Source organism: Choloepus didactylus, chromosome 2 (genome assembly GCF_015220235.1).
Source record: "Choloepus didactylus isolate mChoDid1 chromosome 2, mChoDid1.pri, whole genome shotgun sequence".
Lineage (NCBI taxonomy): Eukaryota > Metazoa > Chordata > Mammalia > Pilosa > Megalonychidae > Choloepus > Choloepus didactylus.
This window is the reverse complement of record NC_051308.1, coordinates 56273062-56293004: the sequence shown is the minus strand read 5'-3', so window position 1 is coordinate 56293004 and position 19943 is coordinate 56273062. Positions and strand designations below refer to the sequence as shown.

Here is a 19943-nt window from a genome sequence, read left to right as displayed (position 1 = left end):
TTGCTAAGGTTATCTTTCTAAAACCCGAAATAATCATGTCACTCTTTTGCTTAAAATTTATCTCTGCCTCTCGTCACTTAGAAGAGAGCTTAAACTCAGCATTGCGCACAAGGATGGGCTGTAAGATCTGGCCAGGCCTATGACCCCCTTCCTGTCACCCTCCCAGACATGTCCTGCCTCTGGTCATGCCAAACTCCTGATGGTTCTCTCCATCTCCCAAGGCCTTGACTCATTGTGCTCTCTCAGTCTGGAAAGCCTCACCCTCCCTTGTCCACTGAGAAATCCCAATTCATTGTTTAAAGCCTGGCTCCCCGAGGGCCCTGAACAGAGTTAGCACCTTTCTCTGCAGCCTAGCAGCTCCTCCCCACGGTGAGCCTCTTGAGCCATTCTCCTGCTAACTCCTCAATGTCCTGGCCTCTTATATTTCCAGCCCAGCTTCCCAGCAACCGTCAACCCTGGTGGGTCCATCCACCCATCTGCCTTCTCTGCTTTTACAGACAGGCAGTGAGCAGTGCCAGAGGAGAACCACACAAGCCTGTGGATTGGGGCCACCCAGACTCATAATCAACAACCTCTGATGACCCTGCGACACGATCAGGCGATATTTCATATGGAGCTTGTTGACTACTGCTGCTGTCCGCCAAACCTGTGTCACATATCCTCAAGCCACAGACACATGTCCACCCACTCCACCCCTCTCAGTAGAAAATCCTACCTCCCACCTTACCGAAAAATTTTAGGACATTGTGTGGGAATGTCATTAATTTCTTACCTCCCCCACCCCACCCCCCGGCACCATTTTTCATATCTCTTAACGTAGTCTCAAAGTAAGAAGTGCTCCTTTCCCCGTCTAAGCTAATAGTACTTCTGGATCTGACTCCCATCTCCACAGGAGCCCTACATCTTGGCTCCTGAACCCAACTACTGGATCATTCTCCCCACTCAGATCTCTCACATTTTAAAACAAAACAAGACAAACAATAAACAAAACCTCCCTCCTTCTGGCATATCTTCTCGCATCCTCCTGCCCACTTCCCTTCACAGTTAAGTTTCTTTAAAAATACATTTTTTGAAATATTTCAAACATTTCAGGAAAGTAGAGAAAAATATGATAATCACCACTTTGTATTTTTTTTTCTGTAACAAATTATGGAAATAGAGATGAGACCCCCAACCTTCAAATCACTCCCATATCTCATTATGTTTTTTTTTCCTCCTAGAGGCAAACACTGTCCAAAATTAGTCTTCCTAATGTCTTATAAGTGTACTACAAATGTGTCTATAAATCCTTTTCATGATTGTATATTTTAAATAAATGATACATTTTTCATATTCTGCAACTTACTTTATACTCAGTATTATGTTTTCAAGATTTATCAAATAGTTCTAATTCATATATTTTAATTTTTGGAGACTACTTCATTGTACGAATATACCACAATTTTTTGTCTAGTTTCTTAGAAGAGTAGCTTCTACTCTTCACTGTTTCTATATCTCCCTCCCATTCCCTCTTCTTGTCTTTCCAGCTTGGCTCGAGCCCTCACCAGGCCACTGACACTGCCCTTGTCAGGGTCTCCCATTACCACATCACCGCCAAACCCAGTGGGCAATTTCAGCCCTGATCTTACTTGACTTCTTTGCTCCACTCTTCTCTGGATTGCTTCTTCACCCTTGAGGCTCTCTTCCTTCCGTTTAGGGAACAGCATCCTCCTGGTTTTCCTCCTCCCTAACTTTCTATCACCATGCCTTTCAGGGGTTATTCTTTTGCTGTCCCCTTAGATCAGTGACAGTAGGCAGCTTTGTCCCCCAGGAGATTTTTGGCAATGTCTGGAGCCATATTTGATTGTCCCAACCACAGTGGGGTTGCTACTAGTATCTAGTGGGTAGAGGCCAGAGATGTCACTAAACATCCTACAAATGCCCAGGATAGCCTCACGCCACAAGGGATTATGCAACCCACACTGTCAAGAGTACAGAGGTTGAGAACCCCTGGTCTAGATGTTTGTTTTCTACAAGGTTCTGGCCTGAGCCCTCTTCCCTTTCCATGCCCCTGGTCACCTCATCTGCTCGTGGAAGACTTGCAGAAATAGCTGGTCAGGCTAATACATTTTCTAAGACTTCCAGAGATCCTACTAAACATGCACTGAAAGCATTTTCTGCCCAACAGCTTGCCTTGGGAGCTAGACTTACCCGGACACTGGGGCGCTCTGGAGGGACCTCAGACACCATGTTGTGGTTGGATATGTCACTGTTGGTGGTAGCCGGGCGTTTCCCACCTGTTTTATTGGACATGTCCAAGGCCGATCTGATTTCAAGTTCACGAGGAAGAGAAGAAAGAGACTAGTCAAAGTCAAGAAATAATGGAAACCACCCATCCCTTCTCCCCACCCTGCCACCCACTGTTCCAGCATCAGCACAAATAGATCCTATAGGTGAAACCCAGAGGTCATCTCAGCTGCTCCCTAAGATTATACACCAATAATCCTGGACATTCCCCTCTTTCTTTCCTGAAAAGTTATTTTAAAACATCTAGACCTTGGAACTCTAGAATTCTCTTTCTTTCTGATTTAAAATACACAATGACCCAGTGAACTATGAGAATCATTTAATTATCTACTTTTTACCTCCTCCCCCGCCCCTTCATTCAGTGAGCCAGCATCCACATTGAAAGGAATTAATCTTTGGGTTGCCTGAATATATCAAATTCCCTCCCTGCTTTCCACAAAGGCCCCTACATGACCTGTCAGCCTCAGCTCTGTCTGTCACTCTTTCAGCTCAACCTATGGGATACACTAACCTGAGTTCTGCTGGATCCTGGGGAAGGTGGATGAGCATGTCAAGCCAGATGGGTCTCAGAAGCTTCTGGTTCTTAGAACTGAAGTGAGAAGCCCTAAATTCCTTCTGCTCTCCTTTTCTCTCCCTTTTCCTCCCCTTCCCAGCTATCAGGGCCAATAGGATGCTGGTGGTTAAGGATGGACAGGCCAAACAGCAAGACAGGGGGCAAACTTACATTTTCAAGTCAAATTTTTTGTTTTCCTCTGGGGCCTGGCCTGTCACTGGGTGTAGAAATGTGTTCCGTTTTTCATTATGGCTGTAGAGGCAAAAAAAAAAAAAAGAGACAAATTATGGTATAGATGGAGAAGGTAGTGACAGAGATGGGATGAACACATAAGGAGACAGTCTCTCCGTCCCGCAGGTAGGGTCAGTGGGGTCATGAAGAAGGGCTGGGCTGCAGTCCAGGTGGGAGGTGGGGAGGAGGAGAAATCAAACCGGGTCATCTTTTCCTAGATAGTGTTAACTACTAACTAGAGACACCCCCTCCCCTCAAAGTTCCAAATAAGTCACACTTAACCCTTTCAGTGATCACCCTGGATGTGGGGTTGGGGGGTGGGGCGGTGGGCTGAGGAGGAAGGTCCCAGTAGCCCCTTCAACATAATCAAGATTTCACATATGGCAGGTTCTCCCAGGAACAACTCCTGGCAGGGCTACTTGTAAAAAGTGCTCACTCATTACTTGCTGAAAGAATGCTCTTGTGACCTTGGACTCCTCCCTCTTCTGCTTTATCCCCAATCTCTTTTTATAAATGAAACGGGAGATCCAGAGACTCCTTTCTTGAGCTTGGGCTGGCTCCTGCCCACACTGGAAGCCCAGGGTCTCCCTGTCTGAGGGTTACTTGATGCAGCCGAGACCTCAGGAGCTGGCAGGCACGGAGGTTAGTGCTGGCTCAACTGTCAGATCTAATTAAGGGATGCTGTGTGAGAGTGGGGTGGGGTGTCACGAGCACAGCCTGCCAGGAAGCAGTGGGGAGTATTAACCAAGCACCGGGTATATGCGGAGGCAGCTGGGGAGCAGCATCCTGGAGCCTCCTTTGGGAAGTCCTGCTGGGGCTTTTCTGGCTGACTGAATGTCAGGCTAGCGCCCTGGTGGGCTCTCAGGGAAGACAAGGAGGAAGGGCAACAAACTGAGCTTGGGGGAAGGCTGGTGTAGCGGGTCCAAGCCACAAATGGCAGGCAATGAGACAGATTTTGCAAGCAGGGACCACCTGGCAAGAATCTTGTAGTGCAGCTGCAAGCATCCGGCCTGTGAGGGGCTGGATTAGCTTTAAAGTCCTCCTCACCCAGCCCTTTTGAAAGATCCTGAGAGAGCCCAGGGCAGGCTCCCATCTACTTAGGAAGCAGGCACAAGGACCGAGCCTGCTGAAGTTGCTCCAGGGCCTCACTGGCCCTAACATGGGGCCACTTGAGTGCACGCACAGCAAAGGACCAGCGCCCTGCTTGCCAAGCCGCAGGTCAGCTAGTGCCAGAGGAGAGAGATCTTAGCTTGGTTCCTTTAACTCTATGAAAGAAGTAAAATAACCTTTTGGAGACCCTCCTTTTCAATAGCCCAGGATGCATGCCAGACCTTGGATGTCTGCTGAAGCTGAAGATAACATCAAAGAGTGTTTTATTTTAGCTTCCAAACCAGTCATATTCAGATCTACATCCTAACATGGAGGAGACAGAAGCACAGCAGGGGGAGGCTGCAGAAAACTGGATTATGCAGCCAGGACCTGTCAGCCAGGACCCTGAATCTGGCCAGTGTCCACCAGGTCTGGGTTCAAACTCGAGCACATTGATAACCTGCTCTCCCCTGCCCAAACTGCATTCCACCTCTGCCCCATGTTCAACAAGGATACTCTTCTCAATAGCAAGGGATCTCTGTAAGGAAGGGTAGCCCAGCTGTCTCCAGTTACCCTGCCCTTGCTCTGCCCTGTCTAGGGGTCTGAGGGCAGAGAGTCTGTGACAACTAAGGTCCTTCCGGCTTGAAGGTCTCTGCTTTTCCCAGTGGCACAGAGAACCTACTCCCCACAGACCCTCCAGGCCCCTTCCCATTCTGCATGTGCCCAGTGGAGATAACTCTGCTGGAAGCTTGCCTACAAGCACCGGTATAGGTGTGTGCGCGCACACACACACGCGCGCGCACACACACAGAGGGAAGGCCGTACACACTCTCCTATGACAAGACTTTCAGGATAAGGCAAATCTCTCCATCCACGCCCCAGACTCTCCTACCCAGCAACCACTACAAATGACGTCCTCTCTCCACCCCGGCACTACCAATTTCAAAACAGCTTCCCCTTCACAAGCACTGCAATGCAGCAACCATTGACCTAACTACTGCTCCTCCTCTGGGTCACCTCCAGGAGACCCCTCACCCCGAAGCCCCAGGATCCAAACAGGATGAGTTGCCAACTCAGCCTGCTCTGACTTAACGTGGCTTACGCTCCATGGAAGAAATCCCTACCTGACCCGTCGATCAGCCCGAAACTTCAACATCTTTTTGGCAGCTCTGTCCCCAGTTCAGCAGCCTCAGAGGACCTGCCAGCCACCCTGCTCCTACCATCCCACTGAGAAGTAAGTCCTCCAGTTCTACTCGCGGTGCCGTGGCAGAGAACTGGGGTGAGCAGCAGCAGAGACCTCTGCTGGCTCCCCCTCCTTCTGGCTCCCTCCTGGCACTAGAAAAGGGGAGGGGGCTCTCACGGGTGGTGGCAGGGGGTGCACAGGAGCCCTTATGGGCCTGCAGCTTCCTAGCACTCAGCGGGATTGCTACCAGCCAGAGCAGAATAAGCGAGGAGGGGATGATATTCTCCCAGTTCAGGTCCCCAAGGAGGAAGCGCTGAAATGGAGAGACTGGCGCACACGGGAGCGGGTGTACAACTTCCAGATAGTCCGGTCTCACCGAGCTAAGGACACAGAGGAGCTGGGTGGGCAGAGGGGTCCAGAGCTGCCTTCTCCTCTGCACAGCAGCAGCTCATGCCAGCCCGACCTGCAGGAAAGACAGCCCCGCCTGCCTCCGTGACTCCCAGCCCAGAACACAGGTCCTCGAGCAGAAAAGCAAGTTGCTTCTCAGAGCTCCAACCGCTCCTGTGGACACAAGGGTTAAACGAAGCTCTGAAGTCCTTTGCTGTGACTGCTGCGGCTGCCGCTGCCGGGAAGCTGAAATTGATGAAATCTCCTTTCTCTTTTCTCTGTCTGCCCAGACTTCCTCTGTGGGGACAGGAGCATAACGAGTGAAGCTCCTCTGCAACGTCCTCCTGGCATGTTCCCTTTAGACACAGTGGCGGATTGCTTGCCCTCCGCTGGGTGGTAGTCCAGCTAACGAGGCGCAATGCCTCCCCAACTGCAAACTGAGCAGACGGGTGTGGATGTTGTGGAGCCAGAGCTGGTGGCAAGGACCCGGGCTTCCTTACTCAGGAAAAATTGAAGGGAAGCTTCTTTCCAAAGCTTGAGAAGAAGAGGGCAACAAATGTTTCTGAGAGGGTGTCACGGAGTGTTTATATCTGCAAATCTTCTCAGATGCAATTGATAAATTCCAGCTGGTGACTGAGAGATCTGCTTTGGGAGAAGGAAGTTTGCATCGTCGTGCCTTCCCCAGAATTCTCCAAAGGCGGAAGATGGTGAAATCTACTCCTTTCCTAATGTCCTCCAGGTCTTTGGATTCTTGGACTGGAAGGTCCTTTTAAAGGTCATCTCTTCCATTCTTGCACCAGGCAAGCCTGCCTTCCAATCAATCTTCATTAAGTGTTTTGATTGTTTGCAAAAGGTCCTAGCAAAAGAAGCTCCAGATCCACTATTATCTTATATTGCCGAGATGTTCTTTCTGATATCAATTTCAGTCCCTCTGGCTTTCAGCGTTATTCCATTTTGCCTTTGGAAGATGGAAGACAGAATGCTTTCTGACCAACATGGTTCTTTTTAGAGCACCCAGGTATTCTGCTGACATCATAGTCTGTTGTTATGGCAATTCTGTGATGTCAGACGGACATGGAAAGGGAGGGGCTAATTTAATTTTATGGACTGAGGATGGAACTTGGTCAGGGAACAAAACAATCAGTGAATAGAAAAGCAAATGGACAACATCATGATTTAACCCGTGATGAGACAAGCTGGTGGGTTATAACTGTTCTTCATATGTAAGCAGCTAATCCTAAATCTAAAATATCAACATATTTAGCTGGTCAGTGGTACATTTTGCAAATGATTTATCCTGGTGACATGATGTCTCAGCTTCCTATCCTTGGTCTGTCCATAATCCCAGTTACTGAGCCCTGCTATGGAGGGCTCTGCCAATGTACAGCAGGTACTCAATAAACATTTGTTGAATGAGTGAGTGAGTGAATGAATGAGTGAACAAAAGAACTTGTCTGTGCACTGATTCTTAGCCACCTTTAGAGTTTCACATTCTATTACCAAGGGCTCCCCTCTCTTTGCTCTCTCTTAAATTAATTACTTCCTCTCCAGGAGAGTTCTGTTTCTGCCCCCTCACCCCCTCACTTAGCCTAGCTCCCCCCTGAATACATAGCTTGGCTTTGATCCATCTTCATTAAGAGGGGAAGAAAATTAAGCTCATTTGCACAGGAGGAGGAGGGGATGGGGGTGCATTGGGAAAATGAATTTTCTTCCTCTAAAAGGAAAAGAACATCCTCTTCTCTTCAAGCTGAGCTCAGGGGCCTCCCACAGTCTTTGCTTAAGTTGCAAGTTAAATTACTTCTTCCATACCCAGTGCAGACAGCATGAGGGAGTAGGAATGAAGCCTCAAGGGTTTCCCCTGCTTTTTGAGAGCTCGGAGTCCTCTGGGTTAAGTCACTACCTGGAGTTCTTTTCCTCTGCCACTAAACTGCACAGAATGACAGGTTTTCATTATAGGTTATACACTAGGAGGAGCTTACCAGGTGCAGAATGTCAAAAAGGGAAACAAGGATAGGTGATCAGTTTTCTCTCCCCTCCTCCCTTCCTTTTGGGGCATCAAGAGGCTTCCATTTCTTGAGGACAAGTGCTTATAAATACATAACCAAGTGGACCTCTCATGTGCCTTCTGAGAAAAGGGAGAATCCTGAGCAGCTGAGATTTCGTGGTGGGGGCAGGAGCATCCCTAAACTCCCCGTTGCCCAGCAGGGTCACCTGACCCACAGTACCTGTCAGGGTGGCCCTGGATGGCAGGATGGCCCCGGAAACAGAACTTGGCAGGGTTGGGGTTCCAATCCAACCCCAAAATGAATTAACAGTGTGACTCTACTTCTTTGGCCCTTAGTTTTCTGATGCGCAAATGAGGTACTTTCTAATTCTATGTAATAATAGCTGCAAACTTCCAAATGTAAAATGTTTTATGTATGAGATAATGGCAATGATCATTTTGCTTAAAAACCAATCAACAGATATGCCAGGTACAGGAGCTAGAAAAGTGAAACAAAGCAAAACAACACACACACAGTTCCAGGCTTGAGAAGGCTATGAATGGGGTACATGGCACCAGGGGCAGGTGTTCCAGATGTGCCAATATCAATCATTATAGAGGAAAGGGACAGATCCTCTCCACTTTCTAGGCATTTGTCTCCATCTAGTTAGGGTCCTTCTGCAGTTCAAGAGACACTCTCAGGCCCTAAGTCCTGGCAAAAGCCTTACTGTGGAGTTAACAGCTGTGTTCCGATTCATCCTCAACTCTGAGAATCAGCATCCATCTGAGAAATACCCAGTCAAAAGCAGCACAATCCACCCAGGTCTTCATGACCCTTTGCAGGCATGCACACACAAGCACACACAAGCACACACATGCACATGTACACACTCACCTTCACGCACCCAGGCTAGGTGCCCAGAGCTCCCACCATGATAAATATTGAACCAGAGAAATACACTCAACTCCTTCCACCTTCTGAGTCCCTCTTGGTTATCTGCCGAATACCACACTACTTCATTTCCATAGCTACTGAGAAATCTGCTGACAGAGAATTAGGCTCAGCTTCTCCCATCCTGAGCATGCCTTGGCTTCTGGCATTACAGCTCATTTGGTGGAGAGAGGACCGTGAGGTGAGTGGGAGGAGGGCTGCCTGCCGCCCACCCCTCCCACTTCCTTCCCTCTCCCAGTTAGCAAATTCCAGGCTGAGACCATCCCCACTCCAGGGAGGACTTGGCCTGCCGACAGATTTCCTGCTCCTCGTCTCCCCCTCTGGATCACATCATTATGTCCAAGGGGCCTTATCTGCTCCAGCATTCTGTCCCAATTAAAAACCAACTCAGTTGACATTTCCAACAATCCTGATACATGGGTTCCTGAAGCTTCCCCCAGGTCATTCCTAGGAGAAAGCACACACTGCCCCAGCCATCTTGTCCCCACCACAGCCCTCCTGTTGTCCTGTCTACTGCTGCCACAACTCCAAAAGGGGTCAGGACCTGGCAGTACCTCTGGGTATTTGCAGGGGAAAAATAGGCACCTGGAAGGAGCCCCTTGAAAGGACCCTGCCACTTTTCCAAGTGCTGCCTACAGATCAAATCACTACGTCTGCAGGCCCCGGGGCCAGGACCCAGACACTGCTGGCCCAGTGGCAAGAAGCTCTCACCCAGCCCAGTACCCAGCTCTCTCCTCTCCTCTCTGCTCCCTTTTCTGCCCTTGCCCTACCCCTCCTCCTATGCCGTTATTTCCAATATGGTAAGAGTAAGGTGCCCGCCCCCAAGCAAGCTGGGATCACCCTAAAATGCTGAGCTACTGGGAGTGTCTAGGAGATAAGACCCGCACTGCTCCCTTTCCTGTTGAACCCTACCTGCCCTGCCCTCTCCCTCCCACCCCAGTGTCAAGATACATTTTTCTCACCTTCTGTGGCCAATTATGGAATGCGGGGGGCGGGGGGGATTTCACCCTGAGCTCAGCCCCTACCTCAGACAGAAAACAGAAGAGCTGGCTTGGTGGCCAAGGGATGGAAATCACAAACCAGGGGCCGGTGACGGCTTCCTCCTTTCCCCAATCTCCCACTGTATTCTCCCCCAGTCACTGCCCTGGGCTTGGATTTCCTCTTATTCCTACGACAGGAAAGCCTAAAAGGTCAGGTAAGGGTAGGAGGGACTGGGTGCTCTTTAGTCATGGAATGGGTTCATATTGAGAGACAGACAGACAGACAGAGACAGAGAGAGAAACTTCCACAAGGGGAACTTTGTGGGGACTTCATGTTCTTCTATGCTCTTTTTCTATCCTAGTTTGGATTATTTTTTCTTTAAACTAATTATTTTACTTTGTGGAGTTCCATTTGTCATCTAAGAAATGAAAATAGGACAATCAAGATGGACATTCAGCATAACCAGGCCAGTCATTAAAATACTGAAGGGCTGCTCCACTAAGCCTCTCAAGTGCCCTCACCTCATCTCTCCAAGATCCAGCAACCAAAGTGTTAATGCCTGGCACCACAGGGCCCCCGAGTGTCCTTTGTGGTTGATAAATTATTGAATATTATTCCTGGGAACAGCCATACCTTAACCTTCAGTCAGAACACTGAAGTCTCTTCCAAGTGTTAAGAACTGTGATTCCATGACCCAGAAGCTGTTCTGGGCAAGACAAGAACATTTTTCCCTTTTGCCCTGACCCAACTTGGAGAACTGGGGCTACCCAGCTCCCTGGAGCTCCTCACTTTCCTTCTACTGGGGACTCTTGTTTTGTTCCTTGCTAAGGGGAAGAGGAAATGAAAGAAGGAGGGAAAGGAGCTGCCTAAGCCTCCAGCTCCCTATTTTCCCTCTCTTAACTTTCCCTTGAGTGGTCCCCAATTAAGCCAGATACAAGCAGAGAGAGAGAAAGAGAGAGGAAAAAAAAAAAAAAAAAGGCCCCAGAGATCCCCCTCCCCTCGGCCTCCAAGTTGCCTTATCTTGGCAGTCAGCACAAGGAAAGGGTCCCAAGGGTAACAGGGCAGGGCAATAATTAATTACCCCTCCTCCCCACAGCTCTGCGTTGCATCCCAAGCCCGATCCTTCAGAGCTGAGGCAGACCAGCTGTCAGCTTCCGGGTCTATATAAGGTCATTAAAACAATCTCTCTTTCCTCACTCAGCAGATTTGGTTCTGGTATACTACAGAGGGTAGTGACCCCACCCCAGCCCACGAGAAAGAATTTAACAAAGTAAGTGTTTGGAGAGTAATGGAGCAGGGCTGATGCTAATCCTTCCCCATTCTCAAAAACTGCAGATGCCTTCTTAGTTGCTAATCCAGCAGTTTGAGAGGGTCCAGCTGTTCTGTGCCTTAGTTTCCTCACTTTAATAACAAAACAGCGGTAATAATTAATGCCTTGTTCACTTTACAACACAAATTTCCCACCAGGCCAGGCAGCAGAGAAAGAAAAGTGAAGATATGTTCGGAAGGGATATGGAACAAAGGGGGAAGAAATGAAAGTCATGTGGACTCTGGTGCTTGCATTGGAAGGAAAGCAAGGCCCATTTCACAGTTAGGGAAGCTGAGGTCCATCACCCATCGCTTGGTTTTCCCCAGTCCCTGCCATCTCCTCACCCGGAGCCCCTTGTCTCAAGAAAAGAAGGTGGGGAGAGAGCTTCATGACTCAGGGGGTGGCTCCAGCTTCACAAGGAGCTCTTCAAGAACACAGTGATGAAAGTCACAAACCCTCTCACTGGTGAATGCTGTGGGCTATAGGTCTGGGCGCTGTGTGTGATGTGGGGTCAGGGAGACCCATAAATGTTAGTCTGAAAGCAGCTGCCTGAGTGCACACTGCCTATGGTCTGGGGCTCCTTCATCTCTGTGCCCTGCCCAATGTGTCACATGCAAGAGAAACCAATTACGGTGTGATGGCAGGGGCAGGCAGGCATCAGACTGCACTGTGGGCATGAAAGAGGCAAGAGCTCAGCCTCAAATCCCCCTCACCAGGGGATCTGATGGACAGGTTCCATCTGCTCCCCTGCTGCATCTCCCTCCCCTCCCTGCTGGCCAGCTGGACTCTGATAAGATTCTGCAAAGCAGAGGCTTTGTCTGGGGAAGAGGAGAGCAATAAATCAATTGGTGCAGAACAGGAGCTGGGGCTGCTCCTCTAGAGGAAGCAGCCTCCTAACTCTGCCAGTAGCACGGGGTGGGGGTGGCAAGGGCAGGTGGGATGGCAGCAAAGCTCTAGTTTTAGTGTTGCTGCTCACCCACTCAGGGAGCAGACCAGACAGAGGGGCAAGCCAGGGTGCCGGGATATTGGTGGACCTGGAGACCGCATCTGTCCCCCGCCTGGCCCAAGGGAGGGCTCAGCTGGTCTCTCTTAGGGAGTGGTGGGGAGGCTGGAGCACAGACGGATTGTGGGAAATTTTGAGCACCTCCTTTTGCCAGGAGTGAGGCAGCTGGGATTTTTTATGTATTTGGGGAGCTTCCCAAGGGCTCTGAGGGCAGAGGAATCTCCCCAGATTGCTGTCTGCTGCAGGGAAGATCCAATGGGAGCCTAGGGACAAGGACCACCAGTGGATCCTGGTGGAGCCGGCCACAAAATCACTGTGACTGGGGACAGACATTGCTGCCCTCCCCCTCTGTGGCCTGAGGACAGTCCTTCCTGAGCCTCCCTGACTCCCCACAGGGGAACAATTAGAGCTGAAGAAGGAAAGGACTTGGAGAACTTTAAAGAAAACTGCCATGTGGAGGCCAAGAATGGACTGTGTGTGAATCATCTTTAAGGAAAAAGGTAAGAGCAGTGGCCTCAGATCAGGAGTCTCCTTAACTGATCAGTACTTTACCACTCCACCTTTCTGGGGCTGTTTCACCATCTGTAACAGGGAGCAATACTGGGATTGCTGGGAGGAGTAAATAAGATTACATATATAAAATAGCTAGGAGAATGCTTTGCAGAGAACAGATGCTCAGTAAGCACTTGATGTCATCATCATTAATCAAATAAGGAAGTGGCACCAAATCTGTGCTATCCAATTTGGTAGCTATGTGTGGCTATTAATTTTTATTTTTTAATTATGGTAACATATATATAAAACAATTTCCCACTTCAATCATTTTAAGTGTATACTTCCACGGTATTAATTACATTTACATTATTGTGTTATCGTCACCACCATCCATTATTAAACTTCTTCATGACCCCCAGCAAAACCTCTGCACCTATTAAGCAGAAACTCTTCATTCTCCTTCCCCCAGCCCCTAGTAACCTTTCATCTATTTTCTGTCTCTGAATTTACTTATTCTAGATATTTCATATAAGTGGTATCATATGTCATCTAAGTTGTCTTCCAGTTCTAATAGTTTTGGATTCTATGAAATATTTCACTCCAAACCAGTTTATCCTTCCTCCAGCTCACATGTGCTCAGTGTCCTCAGGGAATACAAACAAGTTCCCTTACAGTCTGAGGTTAAGACATAAAAAGGAAGGGAAATCTGCTTCCAAAAATAAAAGACAAAAATTAAAAACCAAATGAAGCATTTCAAAGTCCAATCAAATTTAATCTAGATAATCCATATTTTAAAAATCATATGTATTAAGACTTCCCTCCAGGGTTTGAAAATATGGTTACTAACAGCACTATTGGGGGCAGACCATTTGGAAAAGGTTATAGAGCAGTAGGGGACCTGTTCCTCAATCCTGCCCTCCTTTTCCTTCTGGGATTGGCCAACTTCTGGGAGATGCTAGAGGGAAGAAAAAGAAAGAGAAGTCCTTGGCAGAGCCTTTTGGTTCAGAGGAGGGCAAGCTGGCATGGAGGGGAGCAGAGATAGAGAAGTTGCCCCAAGGTCAGTGGGGTCATGACTCTTCTTTCCCCTGAACCCCACCCCATCCCTCACCCCTGCAACCACCCAGGCCAGGAGCCTGTGGTAAGCATAGAAAAACAATCTATTCCTAAAAAAATCGGCATGAGAAGCAGGTAACAGCGTCCACTGAAACCCCTGACTTATAGAGGGGAGAGAAGACAGCTCAGAGGAATGGAAGAGGCAGTCCCAGGCCTAGACCCCAGACCAGAGTGGTCAGCTGGCTGCAGCCCAGATACAGGCAAGACCGGGCCTGGGGAGGAAGACAGGCAGGAAGGCAATCAGGTAAGGGTCGCTGCAGCCCCCTGGCCCTTTCCCCCTGCCATGGAGTGGCCTTGAAGGAAGACTGGACAAGAAAGCAGGAACAAGTAGGAATGGGATGCCCTGGGAGGGGAGTAGAGAGAAGGAAAGGGAAGGCATGCTGGGCTGGTCCCAGCCAGGACAGAAGCCAGCCTTGGTCAGTGACACCTGAGTTACCAGGTGAGTCTGCCTATACCTGTTGGAATATATGAACAATTGTCCCACTGCTACAATTTCTGGCTGGCCTTGGGAATAGAACTGGCTGCATATATTTGCAGGGCCCGGTGCAATATGAAAATGCAGGGCCTCTTGTTAAAAAATTAGATATTTCAAGATGGCAACAGAAGAGCATTTAAACCACATGCGAGGCCCTTTGAGCGTGCGGGCCCTGCCTGGGAATAACAACCCCTCTGTGCCTTTTCTCCTGGGAGCGTGAAGATGGAAGACGGCTAGACACTTAATACAAGGCAGAACTTGACAAATTTCCCTGTTCTCCTCCCATAGTCCACCCACCCCTCTTTCTTGCCTTCAAATGCCCAGAAACTTGGTGTTTTCCTCGGGCCCTGCTGGGTCTGGTGCTGGCACCTCCTCCTCAGCGTGCCTGGTTTCTGTTTGCACCAGCAGCCAGCCAGAGGGAGCACCGCAGCTGAAAGCCAATGGGGGGCTGGGTTTACCTTCTCTTTCCCATCTGCCCCCAAGACTGGCACAGGGGGCATCCTGTCACTACCCAACATGCCCCTCCAGGCCCCAAGTCCCTGCCTAGGTTCAGCCCTGACATCACCCTTATGTTATCAGAATCTTTCCCTCCCAAGCAAGAGGCAGGGGAACAAAAGGGCTCCTAGCTCTGAGGAGGGTAAAGTCAACACTTCTCCTCTGGAGACAAATCAGTTTCATTATTTTATCACATGGGCACATACAAGAGCAAACACACATACACAGAGATCATCAGCCGAGCCCCAACTCCTGGCACAAGCTAGGCAAGTCATCACATCATGAGAAGTTTCCTGGAGCAAAGAGCATGAGTGTTCTGGAGGGTGAGGGGATAAGGGACCTAAGGGGGAAGTCCAGGGAGAGGGAATATCAGTCTAAGCCCCAAAGATCGTTTTTCTCTCTTCCTGGGTGTCAGTTTTGCTCCCACATGACAAGTTTGTCATCATGAGTTAGTTCTCCCTCCAACTCCCTGCACCCCTCCCCTCAGCCCCCACCCTGTTCTGTCCCACCTGAACTCTCCACATTTGGCTCTGCTAAGTGAAAAGGTTAGCAGGCCAGAGCACAGCCATCCCATCTCCCTGGCCTGGCTCCCCTCCACCTTCCTTGTGGCCTGGACCCAGTGAATCAGCCCAGAGGGAGGCCGGTGCCCCTTTTGCCCCAGCCGCTGAGCCCCTCTCTGGAGACAATGGCTCAGAGAGAGAGAGACGAAGGGCAGCGGCTCCAGCTTTGTGTGCAGGGTGGCCATACAAAACCACTGTCTCGGCATCAGGACAGACAATGGTTTGCACCTCCAGACGCTGGGTTGGGTAGTTCACCCCGTTGGACTAAAACAATTCTGAAGGTTTCCTTCTGAAAAAAATAGGAATGATACCGAAATCTGGCCCCCAAGCTGAGAATTTATATCTAGTTCTAACAAAAGCCCACTCTCGCTGATGGAATGTATCTATCTAATGTTTCTTTACCTGTTCCAGAACCACCCAGACAAACCTCACCAGACAGACAACCACTCACTCACCCACCGGCTCTTCTTTGCCGCACCCTCGGCTTCCTCTAGCTCTGACTCCTCTCTCACTCAAGAATAGGAAAAAGGTTTTCCTTTAATACTCACAGGTCCCTGGTGGGTAGCAATCATTAACAGCCACACATGCTCAATGGCCGTAACCCCTTCAGCGCTGGGTTGCCTCCAACTGGCTGACGGCCGGTCCTGCCCCCCTTTCCCAGCCCGGAGTGAGCCACTCTCACCTTGATGCCATCCACCTGAGTAACGCGGCCGCGGCCCAGGTGCAGGGGGCAGCCCTCTCGTCCCACCCAGGCCGCCCCGCCTGATTGGAGCACAGACTCAACCTGAGGCACTTGGCTCTGGCACGATGCCCAATTGGATGAGCCCACATTATGAAATATTTGCTTGGCAGGCCAATAGAGGAGCTGGGATCTGGGGGAGGGGATGATATTTTTATTTATTCCTGGAGGAGGGAGAGCAGACAAAGGTAGTCATAGCATCCCTAGCCCGGGGAGGGGAGGCAGTGGGAAGGCTGTCTTCTAGTCCATATGACTGCCTCAAACTTCTCTGCCCAGGTACAAAGCAGTAAACCTTTGAGGGCTTCTAAACAATTCGAGCTACTGGGCTGCTTAGCTAGAGGGTTTCTTCGCCTTAACATCTTCCTTCCCCACTCAGGAGTTTGGAGAGTGGAACTGAGAACTGTAATAGAAACATATCGACAGGCAAAAAATTGCTTGTTATCTGCATAAACTATGTAACTATAGGCATTCTTCAAATATCAAGGTTAAAGAAATCATTTTTGCACCTTGGTGGACCCAGATAAAAGGTGGGCAGGAATAAATTGAGACATTTCCCTAGTTAATCCCTTTAAAAATAGGCAACTGATTGGGGAAATCTAAATCCTGCATGAAAGCACATTTACATGTAGGACACATGCAAAACTATGCAGATATGTGCAAATGAGCATCTCCAGGCTTTTCAGATTAAGTCCTTGCCAGGATTTCCCTAGTTCCAGAAAGAATCAAGTAGTCTCCAAACCTTATATCAGAGCATCTCACTAGAACATAAAGAGCTCAATAAATATACATTTATTGAACATTTGTTACATACAAAGCAGAATGCCATGGATATAAAAACGGGGTCGTTGCCTTTAGGGAATTTACAGTCTGGTAGGGTTTTTCAGCCATGCTTATAAATATGATAGGATATTCGGTAGAATAGCAGTGCCCTCTCTCTACATAACCACAATCCATAACCCCTTCTCCTTTCAGTCCCCAGATGAGTGATTTGCCTGCTCTACCTCTTGCCAGTCTGTGTTTAGTAATTGGCACCTCCTCTTTATTACCCTTAGTTCCTGCAGGCAAACAGGAACTAGTAGTCCTAGTATCCCAGCTACAGAAGCCCAGTCTCCTGCCTTAAGCCAGCCCTAGGCCTTATCTTATCTCCTGGGCTGCCTTCCCAGTGGCCTGAAAGCTGGCTGGCCCCGGTCTCTTAAAGGCGCTGTACTGCATTCCCACTTGCTCCATTCACCAGCGAGAATACCCCAGAGATCTGGGGCAGCGTCACTGCGGAGGGTCAGAATAAACCAAACCACCCCTTCCCTCACACCCTTTACAAACACGGGTGGCTGCAGGGCTGCTGCTGAAATGACCTACTGACTTAAAACAGGGAAAGGCGCTGATGTTTTTACAAGCCATTTTAAATGCTATATTATGCAAACAGCCCTGCACCTCAGTATTTCCAGGTTCCTGCTCTGTTACACTCAGTTTTAAAAAAGAAAAAGAGGGAAGGGGAGGGGAGGGGAGGAAAGTCGGTGGGTCTCAGGATACAAAGTCAATATAGAAAAATCACTTGTATTTCTACATACTAGAAACAAACACTTGGAAATTGAAATTTTTAAAATACCATTTTCAAACATACAAAATATGAAATGCCTAGGAATAAACTTGACAAAAGATGTGCAAAATCTAAATTACAAAACATTGCTGACAGAAATTAAATAAAACCTTAAATTAAAGGAGAGAGAAACCATGTAACGGATCAGAAGACTCAATATTGTTAAGATGTCAATTCTCCCCATATTTTTCTATAGATTCAATACAACCCCACTCAAAATCCCAGCAGGTTTGCTGTAAAACTTGACAAGATGATTCTAAAATTCATGTGGGAGTACAAAAAACCTAGTGTAACCAAAAGAACGGTGAAAAGAAGAGTAAAGTTGAAGGACTTACACTACCTGACCCTAAGACGTTTTATAAAACTATGGTAATCAGGACAAGGTGGTATTGACATAAAGATAAAAATATAGAAGAATGGAACAGAATAGAGACTCCAGGAACAAACTCATATGTATATGGTCAGTTTATTTTCCACAAAGATGTAAAGGCAATACAGAGAGAGAATAATGCCTTTTCAATACATGGGTGCTGGAAAAACTGGGCATTCATATAACAACAACAACAAAAAAAACCTTAACCCTACATTTAAAAAATGAACTCAGAATCTCAAAATGGATCACAGATCTAAATGTAAGAGCTAAAACTATAAAATTTCTAGGAGAAAACACAGGAAAAAGAAGTGACTTTGGGTTTGGCAAAGATTTCTTAAATATGACAAAAAAATGTACCAACTATAAAGAAAAATAAATTGAATTCATCAAAATAAAAAAACATTTGCTCTTTAAAAGACACTTATGAAAATGAAAAGGTAAGCCAGCAACGGAGAGAAATATTTGTAAGACATATAACTGACATAGAACTTTCATCCAGAACATATAAAGAACTCTTACAACTTAACGTTAAGGCATAATAAAAAATGCGCAAGAAATCTGAACAGACACTTCACCAAAGAAGGTATATGGATGTCTGGATGTCAAACAAAGCACATCACATGAAAAGATGCTCAACATCATTAGTCATTAGAGAAATGCAAACTGAAACCACAGTAAGTTGCCACTAGACATACACTAGAATAGCTAAAATTAAAAGACTAACCACACCAAGTGCTAGCAAGAAGGTGGAAGGTGGATCTGCCATATACTTGCAGGTGAGAACGTAAAATGGTACATCTACTTGGGAAGACAGTTCAGCAGTTTCTTAAAAGGTTAAACATGTACCTATCAAACAATCCATTGATTCCCTCCTAGATATTTACCCAAAAGAAATGAGGGCATATGTCCACACAAAGACTTGTACCCAAGTGTTCATAGTGACCTCATTTATAATAGCCGCAAACTACAAACAACCCAAGTGTCCACTGAAAGGCAAATACAGTGTGTGTACAATGGAATACTAAGCAATAAAAAGAAATGAACTACTGGTATATGCAACGACATGAATGAATCTCAAAATAATTACCCTGAATGAAAGAAAACAGTTCCCCCCTCCAAAAATGCACTCTGTATGATTCCATTTATATGAAATTCTAGAAAATACAAACAAATCTAGAGTGACAGAAAGCAGATCGGTGGTTGCTTGGGGATAAGGAAGGAGAAGGGATTATAAAGAGGCATGAAGAAATGTTGGGAAGTGCTAGATAAGTTCATTATCTTATTTATCATCATAGTTTCACAAAATGCATCAAATTTTACCCTATAATTATGTACAGTATGTTGTGTGTCGATCATACCTCATTAAAGCTATAAAGAGGAAAAGAAAAGCCTTCAGCTGAAATTTTAAAATTAGCAAGAATTCCTGGGCCCCACCCACTACGATTTGCACCACGATGGAGTGAGAATGTGCGTGCACGCTTGTGTGTGTGGAGCTGGGTCAGGTAGGCAGGGATTCTAGCCTTTTCTAGCAACCAGCCTTGATTTGACAGAAATGCGGGTTAAAGGCAGATGGACTTGGTGAGAAATCAGTCCTTACTCCCCTCATGGATTCAGATCAAATAATGTGACAGACCTGAAGATGATCTTTATAAAAGTACAGGATTATTTGTTTTAAGACAGAAGGGAAAATATCAAGCAAAACCACTATTCACCAAGCACTTTCACTGTTAACTCATTTGATTATTTTACGGTCCTAGGAGGTAGGAAGAAGATGTATTACCACCCTCATTTTACAAAAGAAACGGAATCTCAAAGAGTTAAGGGTCTAGGCTAAGATAACCCACCCCTTACACCACGGAGGCCAGGCTAACCTCAGGTTTTTTGCCCCAATCTGGAGCTCTTTCTTGCTTGCCACAGACCTGCCCCCAGCCTGCGATTGCCCGCCCTCCGCCCTGGCTCCTTTCCCAGAGCCGGGGTGAACCCTGAGCATCGTCGTCAGTGGCAGCACAGTAAGGGGCTCCCAGGATGTTGGCAAATCAGGAGACCTAGGACCAACTAAAGGCAGAGCTGCAGTGGTAAGACAAGAAAGACTGGTAGAGATGAGAAGGATCCAAGGATCTAATTAGATCACACATTTG

General features: G+C 47.7%; 1 protein-coding gene across 3 annotated transcripts in view; it reads right to left on the bottom strand.

Moving 5' to 3' along the window:
* PLEKHA6 (pleckstrin homology domain containing A6) overlaps positions 1-19943 on the bottom strand; it is a 138380-nt gene that overhangs the window by 41248 nt on the left and 77189 nt on the right. For all 3 annotated transcript variants that reach the window (XM_037824976.1, XM_037824977.1, XM_037824978.1), the window contains exons 4-5: positions 3011-3091; positions 2191-2305 (exon numbers count right to left, since the gene is read on the bottom strand). In XM_037824976.1, coding sequence (XP_037680904.1) covers positions 2191-2305; positions 3011-3091 — 196 coding nt within the window. The remainder of the gene's footprint in view (positions 1-2190; positions 2306-3010; positions 3092-19943) is intronic.